General features: G+C 59.8%; 1 protein-coding gene across 1 annotated transcript; it reads left to right on the top strand.

The window, feature by feature from the left end:
* Positions 1-4,071: 4,071 nt before the first annotated feature.
* Positions 4,072-7,631, top strand: LOC119231632 (CMRF35-like molecule 5). Its single transcript, XM_037493326.1, has 4 exons — positions 4,072-4,420; positions 5,639-5,786; positions 7,232-7,341; positions 7,462-7,631. Exons 1-4 carry the CDS (start codon positions 4,072-4,074, stop codon positions 7,629-7,631), a joined length of 777 nt encoding a protein of 258 aa, XP_037349223.1.
* The last annotated feature ends 1,279 nt before the right edge of the window (positions 7,632-8,910 follow it).

Raw genomic sequence — 8,910 nt, 5'->3', positions numbered from 1 at the left:
TCATGAAGCCAACAGCCTCCTCCAGGGAGGGGACCAGCAGCCCAGAAGAAGGGGAGACCTGCAAAGAGGAGAAAGAGGAAGCTTCCAGGTCAGACAGGCAGAGGGTAAAAGCCACTTCTCCTTCCCTGCAGCCCATCATGGTGGCCTCTGCTCAGAGTGACCAGGGCCTGGGAGGGAGGGGCAGTGGGTCAGGCTTAGGGTGACATGCCCCAGGGCAGGAAGGGGGTCTCCTGCTCTGGGGGGGGGAGGGGCGGGGCTCAAGGAGGTTTGGGATGGGCTGTTCCTCAGGAGGGGGAGGACTCTGAAGTCTGCGTCTCCCCCAAGGTGAGGTCCAGTGGGTCTCCCGTCTCCCTTTGCCCGGCTCCCCTCTCTCCAAGCCCCTCACCCAGCTGTGGGGTCCCTCCTGGCAGAGACCCTGTCCCCCTCCTGGGCAAAAATGCCTCTGGGATCCTTTCCTTTCCCATCTCCATGAAGGTCTTGATTCTCACACCTGAGGTCAGCGCCCCAGAGAACCTCCCTCTGCCCTAACATGTCAAGAGGGAAGTCCCTGCAGATGTGGAGACAGTGATGAGGGTGAAACTGAAAGGAGAGTCTCCGGGTCCCTGGACTCTGAAGCAGACTCAGGGTCCCTCCTGCGCTGGCCTCAAGGGCTTGAAGGGACGGCGCCTGTCAGCAGGGATGGGAGAGCAGCTGGCGTGTCTGCTCCTGGCCCTGCTCCTGCTCGTGGCCCCAGGTGAGGGGGGCTGGTTCTGGGATGGAGGCTGCGGGGCTGGGGCAGGACACAGGGTCTGTGGGGCGGGGACACGCCAGGGGACAGGGCAGGGCCATCCTCCCTGCAGACTCTCCCTCCCTGGGGAGGACCCAGGGTCTCTCACAGGCCCTGCCGTGCTGGGACAGAGGGCACCGGCCAGCAGAGGTGCCCTGAGGGCAGAGCCTGCTCCTGGCTGGGGGCCCAGGGTGAGGGGTCCCGAGGGCCCAGGCCTGCTCTCTCCTCAGGAGCAGGTCTCAGCTCAGGGCAGGCCTGTCAAGGAGGCCCAGGCTCTGAGGGCTGAAGGGGTTCCGGGACCTCAGCCCCCAGGAGCTGGAGCCCAGGGGGGCACTGGAAGGGGGCGGCAGCCTGGGCTCTGGGGTGGCTCAGGGCACACGTGGCGCCCGAGTTTCTGCTCCAGAGGTGCCAAAGACCAAGTTCGGCCCATGGGTGAAGGCAGCTGCCACATTAGTCGGGTCAGCGGGATGGGGTAGGGGCAGGCGAGCCGGGGGAGAGGGGAAGTGGCTACTAGGGTGAGACACCAGAAGTGTCTATTTTTCTGTGGTGTCCGGACGGGGGGTCGGGGAGCCCCTAGATGCTGAGACAGGTAGAAGCGGGGGGCCAAGCCCACAAGGCTCTGCTGCTTCTTGTCCGCCCTTTGGCCCCCTGAGGACCCGTAACCCCAACTCTGGGTCAAAAAGCAGAGTCTCTTCTAGAAGGATTTGGCAATGGGAAATAAAATGACCATTTTCTCATCCACTCACCTGATCATCACATATGTGGGAGAAAAACTCTGAAAAGCAGAAATGTTTGTCAAAAATTCACTGATAAACCTCTTTATTATGCCCCTTTTTACATTAGTATAGCTCAAGGGGCTACATGCGTGCATTATTCAAGACGCTGCATTACTCAAAAACTACGTGGCTTTAGTAATGGATCTGAATATCTTTAAATACAGTCTTTTAAAAAATATCTTTTATTTATTTATGCTTTACAAGCAGTGGTGTGTAGGCCAGAGGTGCAGGGGGTTAGAGATTCACCAGAGACAGAGTGGGGAGCAGAACAGGTGGATCTCCTGGAACACACTGCTGAGGGGAGCAGCGGGGAGACAGGAGAGGTTTGCTGTGCCATGTGGGTTAGCTCCCTGGCTGGGGATCAAATTCTTGCTGCAGCGGCTGGTGATTGCACTGAGACTTAAACCTGTGGCTACCAGGGAGGACCTAACATAAATATAATCTTAATTCAAGATCATATATAAGTTTTGTTTTATTAAACTTGCCTGTCTCGGGCCTCCCCTGGTGGTGCAGGTAGTTGAGCTGCGCTGTGAAGCTGTCCACAGCCTCTGCAGCACTGGTTCAATCGGCTGGGAAGGGTCCCACATGGTGTGGCAGACCTCTCCTGTCACCCCCGCTGCTCCCCTCAGCAGTGTCTTTAGTCAGTCTGCCTGTTCTGTTACCCGTTCTGTCTCTGGTGAATCCTCTCACCCTCCCGCACATCTGGTCTGTACCCCGGTTCTTGTATAAATAAAACAAAAATAACTCTTTGAACTTTTCTGTATCTCTAAAATTTCTTTGTGTGTTAAAAATCTTAATTACTTCTGTTGTGGTTTTCCCTCGGTATTTAATATACCTGTAATATGTCCTTGCTCAGCACAACTTGGCTTTGGGGCTATAAAATACCTACAAGTTATGTTAATAGCGGAAAATAATGCATCTGTAAAACAGTGCATGAAACACCAATGTCCATGATTATCAAAGTAGCAGAGCGCGCACCAGTTTCCACAATGACCTGGCATGTGAAGTGTGTGATCCCTGACCTTCCAGGAAAGGAGGTTCTGTGTCATCACTAAGGCTTTTAAAACCCGAGGGTGTGGGGCCTGCTCTGTGGCCTGGGCCAGGAGGGTGACCTGGGGGCTCTCCTGGGCCAGAGGCGCTCCCTGCTCCCCTGAGAAGGTGAGGAGGTGACCTGGATCAGGCCCGAGAGCTGGTCCTGACACCCATCTGAGGGCTGCAGTGCCCTTAGGCAGGGGCTGGGCATGGGGCAGACACGGGAGCCTGTTGTCGGGGGGTCCACCTGGGAGAGGAGACACCTGGTCCCCAACACCCACTCTGAAGCCCCCGGGTCAGTGACCATGAGGCTGTTATTGACGAGGAGGGTCACAAGGAAGGACAGAGTGGGAGCCCACTCAGGGGTTGAGGAAAAATTTAAAAAGAGCTTCAGTGAAGGGCTGAAAAAAAAAAACAGGTGAGCACCAGGGCCTGTGTCCATCCTCACGGGGCTATGTGAACCCCAAAATGATGACTGTCACCAACACCAAGGCTGCTCCAGTGGCCTGAGGCGCTGCTGGGGATTTCTCATCAGACCCGGCGGGGCTGAGAACGAGGCAGGCGAGGGGTCGAGGGTGCGGGTCCAGGCCTGCACAGGGCTGCCCTGAGGGGCTGGGTCAGGCCTCTTGGCGCGACTCTCTGACGGTCAGTCCTGATGGGTGGTCAGGGAGGGCTGGGAGCACTGACGGCAGCTGTGAGATGCTCGTGGCCACCCAGCCTCATCTACCTCACGCCACGGTCGCAGCTGTACTCACGCCCGTGAGCGCGGGTCAGAGGCTGCACCCCTGGGCAGGGCTCCCTGGGGCTCCGTAACTGTGGAGGTTTTTGAGCAGGTCCCGTTTAGTTGTGTCTGTTACTCTGAGTCCTTCAAGCAAAAGCCTGGACGGAACAGCCAAGCACCTGGGGTCCTCGATCCATGGGGACAGGAGAGGACAAGGAGGCACATGTGACATGTGTGACATGGACCCACAGTGCGTGTGGCCACTGGGCAGCTGTGCCCGGTCATTGCCACAGCTGCCCCCACAGCTGGATTCCCAGGGAACCATTAGGAGCTCAGAGCCCCGGGGGCACCCCCACTCCAGGGGTGTGGGTCGTCAGCTGCACCTCCTGGGCCCTGGTGCAGGCCGGTCACAGGCCTCTTCTGGGGAGGCGGGTCCTCTGGGATTTGCTCCCCACCAGATGGAACGACACAGGGTTGGTGCAAAGGGGACTCTCTGGGGACACAGATTCATTGATGACGGGTGGGGGGGGAGGCGGAGTGTGTGAGTGTGTGAATCTGGGGGCTGTTACTGCTCAGGGCCAGCCTCTCTGTGTCTCTGACTCTGAGCTGTGTCTCAGGTGCTGTTCCCGGGGCTTTGCCCAGTGGGATGCAGAAGGACACAGGCCTCTCTCCTGGGGGTCATTCCCTCCATGGCTGTATCCACCTCCCCGCCTTGGGTTGAGGGGGCAGGCGCTGGGCAGGAGGCTGGGCCTGGGCGCAGGTGGGGTCACAGGGGCATGGACGTGTGTTTTCCAGGCTCCTCTGACATCACGGGTCCAGGCGCAGTGAAGGGCTGGGAGCGGAGCTCGCTGACCGTGCAGTGTCGCTATGCTGGATATTGGAAGAACTACGTGAAGTATTGGTGTCGAGGGGCTCACTTGGGCAGCTGCAACACCCTTGTTCAAACCACTGGCTTGGAGCTGGAGGTGAAGCAGGGCCGCGTGTCCATCAGGGACCATCAGAGAAACTACACGTTCATCGTGACCATGGAGGCGCTCACGCTGGGCGATGCGGACACTTACTGGTGTGGGATTGAGAAAGCCGGATATGACCTTAGGGATGAAGTTAAAGTGACCGTTGACCCAGGTGAGCGCCTGTGCATGTGGCTGTGTCTCTGTGGCGCCTGCTCTGTCCTGGTCCCTCAGGTCCTCCCCAGGGGTCACTGTCACTCAGGGTGACTTTCCGGGGGGGCCCTCACCTGGGGGTGCTGGGAGGGGGGCTTCTCCCGGATGCTCAAGGTTCCAGGCAACTCCTGGACGGGAGGATCCTTGTGGCTCACTGTCCCCCTCTGCCCGGCTCAGCCCCTCCATCCATGGTCACAGAGGTCAGGTGATGCCCTGGTCAGCACATGGGCAAAGGGACCCCTTTCCATGGGGCTCGAGACCCCAATTCCTGCCAGTGTTTCCTGGGTCCTCCCTGTCCTTTCTGGAGTTTGGGGCTGAGACCTCATCATGACTGTTCCCTCCCAAGCTCCATGTCCAGGCAGGGGACAGCCTGGCACAGACCATGGCTAATTCCTGAGCCTTTCAAAGTCTTCATAACCGATGGGCCGCACCTCTGGGGCCTGGACTCCCACCATGAGCCATTTATTCCCCTGCTATAGGGTGTCCTTTCAGAGTCCTTCTAGAATTCAGACCCTGAGGGAGGGGCTACTTCAGGGTCCCTTCTCCTGAGCTACAAGCAGTGAATTTGGGGCTCCCCTCTTGCTGAGCGCCCCCCACCCCAGGGCACTAGTGGCAATGGGGGGAGCACTAGGGTCAACAGAGCCCCCACCACCCCTCAGACCTGGGATGCAAGTCACGCTGCAAGTGCAGCCAGTCACGTCCTGTGGAATGCTGACCTTGTCCTGGGAAGGGCCGTCCCATCACAGAAGCTTCACCACTTGCCCAAAGTGAGGGTCTCCCTGGACAATACGGGCTTGGGCTGGTCCTGACCTGAGTCACATGCTGGTCTGTCAGCCACTGGGCAGCCCTGCTTTGCTTTGTCCTCGCTGGAGGATGAACAGCGGGATTTGGGGGAGACTCAGGAGCAGCAGGGCTGTTCATGGTTCAGGGACTCCAGCTGCCTGGCCCTGAGTGCACCTCTGCTCCTGGGGCCTGTGGGACACCCTCCTGCTCCCACAGCCCCACCTGCCCCAGACTCCTGAGTCAGCTTGAGGCCTGGAGACACATCCAGACCCCTCCCCACATCCCTGGTCCAGGCTCCTCAACCAGGGCATCCTTGGGACCCCCAGGCTCAGAGGAATCACAGGGCTGGGATCAGGTAGTCAGGCAGAGTGTGTGTATCTGATTTGTGTCCAAGCAGCCACTACAGTGTCCACCACCACCACCACCACGACCACCACCATGACCACCAGCAGCATGACAACTACCACACCCACCACCACCACCCACCACACAGCACCGGTCTCCCCAGAAGAGGACAAAGTCCCCCCAACTGAAACCACTAGCAGGTAAGAAAGCTCTGTTGCTGCTGAGTCCTGTGCTTGGTGGGATAAAACCCCTCTGGGGGCCCCTTGTAGGCCCAGGTCCCGGTCAGCACTTGACTCCTGACCTTCTGGCTCCTTTGAGGGGGAGGGGGAGGGGCTTCCCCTTCTCTCCCAGCTGAGGAGGCCAGACTTGAACCCAGTGAGGGCGGGGTGGCTCCTCTTGGGGGTCAGAGGCAGGTGTGTCCTGGCCCCTCTCCTGCTTCTGGAATTGGGGCACCCCCAGTGTCCCCTGGCGTGTGACCCCTGCACCATCCATCCTGCTCCCGGGGCCTCTCCCTGCGGGTCCCTGGGCCTCTTTCCCTCTTATAAGGAACCAGTCACTGGACAGGGGCCCGCCCAAAGCGACCTCCTCACCTTGATGACACCTGCAAGGGTCTCCTGTCCAAGAGGTCACCCCCAGGTGTGGCCTGGACTGGGGGGGACACTAGTCCACCAGCGCTGGGCAGGAGGCCAGGGAGGCTTCTCCACGCCTGTTCCCACACAACACCGGGCCTTATTCACTCAACCTTCAGGTTTGCAAACATGTCTGCAGAGCCCAGTGGGGGCCTGCTCTGAACCCCTCCCCTTCACAGTTCTCCTCAGGGCCCCGAAGCTCTTCTATAAACCATGGTGGGTGCAGCGGGGGCATAGGGCAGGGCGCAGGGGAGGGGGCAGCGTGAAACCCAGGGGTGTGGTGCTTGGAGAGGACACAGGTGTCTCAGGCCTGGTGGGGACATGTCCATGTGGGGCCCCCACGGCCTCTCCTCAGTTCCCCAGGACACGTCCTGTGTCATCCTGCCTCACATGCACTCGGGTCAGATGCTCTCTGATGTCCCCAAACACCCAGAAGCTGGGAGCTGCCTCCCCAGCTGAGGGAGAAGGGAGGGTGGCCCAGGAGGGGGTCCAGACACTGTGGGGACACAGCTCCCAGGGTAGTCAGGATCCAGGTGAGTAAGGTCACGGGCACCATGATGGTTATGGGCAGACAGGGAGGAGCAGGAAACATAGAGAACCGAGGGGCAGGGTTTCCCACGGGCCGAGGCCACAGCGGCCTCTTCGGGGTGGCGTCGGGCAGGTCCTCTGAGCTGTGACCCGGATGTGCTGCTGACAGCCGATTTACATGCAGCAGCGGTTGTGGCGGGGGGTGGGGGGACAGGGACAACAGCCAGGGCAAAACTGACCAGAGGGCCTGGCTTGTGTCCAGGCTGGATGAGGACCAGGTGGAGGGACGTGTGGTGAGCACAGCAGGCCGGGGATGGAGCCAAGCTAATGGAGCAGGAGGAGCTGGAGGCTCAGCCTGGCACAGCATGATTGTGGCCTGTGGGGACTGTCTTGGCTGAGGTCTGCGGGGCTCAGCCTGATGGGCCCAGGGATTCCTGGGGGGAGGGCGCCCTGGAGGCTGCTCACTTCCTGTGTCCTGTCCCCCACAGCTCCCTGCTGGGCAGCGTCCACTTCCTGCTCCTGGTCTTCCTGAAGGTGCCCCTGCTCCTGGGCATGCTCAGTGCCGTCCTCTGGGTGCACCGGCCTCAGGGGGGCCATCGTGACACAGAGCCGGTGACCCCATGTTCATCAGTGTCTCCAGAGAGAAATCGTTTCAAATAGAAGAGCAGGCTCAGGGGCCCTGGGGGGGTCGGGGCCACCTGACCAGCCCCCACCCCAGGCAGTGCTCTGGCCCGGGACGCCCTGGACAGACGCAGACTCTCGGGCAGAGGAGATGACTTTCACCCCAGACTGAGACACAGGAACCTGCTCATGCTGCTCGCAGGAGACAGCCTGGACTGCGGGGAGCCCCCAGCTGCAGGGGACGGACCTGGGCTCTTCCTGCTTTGACAATCAACCCCCAACTTAAAATCAAGAAAAAAGTCACCCTGACATTCAGTCCCCACTCAGTCCTCCAAGTTCTCTCCCGCCACCCCTGTACCCCCTTACCTCGTCTGGTGCCCACTATTCCCAGCCCCTTCTCCACCAGATGCATTTTCTAGGACAAGAGCCAGGGCAGGTGGGCACAGGCTGCCCTGGTGCAGGCATCTTCCAGGTCCTGTCTTGACATCAAAAAATCCCAGGATGCCACAGACATGGTCCCTCCCTCCAGGGACCCTCACCCCTGAGGAATTCCCTGTCTAGAGCGGTTGGGACTAGTGATTGATTGGAATGAACTGGAGGGTTTCGCGCATCTGCATAATTTGGGTCCCTGCGCCCTTGCCAAGTCCTTTGCGTGTGGCCAGTGTCCTGTCTGCAGCTGATGAGGTGGACACACACCTGCAGCGTCTCCCTGCTGGACCTTGGAGCTGGGTCTATACCCGCGGGGGTAGGCCTTGCCGCCGTCTGCAGCCGCTCGCTGCCCCTCTGGAGAGGACTGTGCTTCTCCAGCCTGTGGGCTGTGGAAGTCGGGCTTGGCCATAGACCTGCTCTGGCCGGTGACATGTGAGCCTAAATGACAAGTGTCCCCTGAGCCAAGCTCCAGGAGCCTCTGTGTGGCCTCCCCTGTCTGTGCAGACGGGCTGCTCCCATATTGAGCACACAAGTAACACGCTCTAGAACTGAAACTCTGCCTGTGGGTCCTGCGCGCTGGGATCAGGCGTTTGTCTCAGCAGCGGCGCCTAGAAAAGGCTGGTGTCCGGCCTGCACTGGGGCTGTGTGGGACAAGGGTGGTGGGCGGCTGTCTGGGGAAGTGGGTAGCAGAGAGGCGGCAAACAGCCCTCAGGGCGCGTCCCCTAGATGCTGGGGAGTAGCTGGAGGCTCTGCCTTCAAAGAGCGATGGCGAGGGCAGGTGGAGAGGCTGACCGGCCTGTCACTGGTGGACGACAGACACTGACAGGGACAGGTCTGCCCCTGACAAAACTGCCTGAGCCGCCCTGCTCCATGGAGGCTGAAAGAGGAGACACATTTACCACCCCAGTTCCTGCCTCCTCCATCACACACACACACACACACACACACGCAAACACACATGGCCAGCTGCGTCCAGTGTGTGAGCGGAGAAGGAGCCGCTGCTTGGCCTCCCAGGAACATGAATCATGTGACTTGCCAAGTTGCACTTGGCTAAAAAGTGACAAAGTGAAACCGTCAACCACACCCTGCAAAGCACATTTGGGGGCAACAGTTTTCT

This window comes from Talpa occidentalis, unplaced genomic scaffold, assembly GCF_014898055.3.
Source record: "Talpa occidentalis isolate TD23 unplaced genomic scaffold, MPIMG_talOcc4v2.1 talOcc4.7, whole genome shotgun sequence".
Lineage (NCBI taxonomy): Eukaryota > Metazoa > Chordata > Mammalia > Eulipotyphla > Talpidae > Talpa > Talpa occidentalis.
This window is presented reverse-complemented; position numbering and strand designations above follow the sequence as displayed.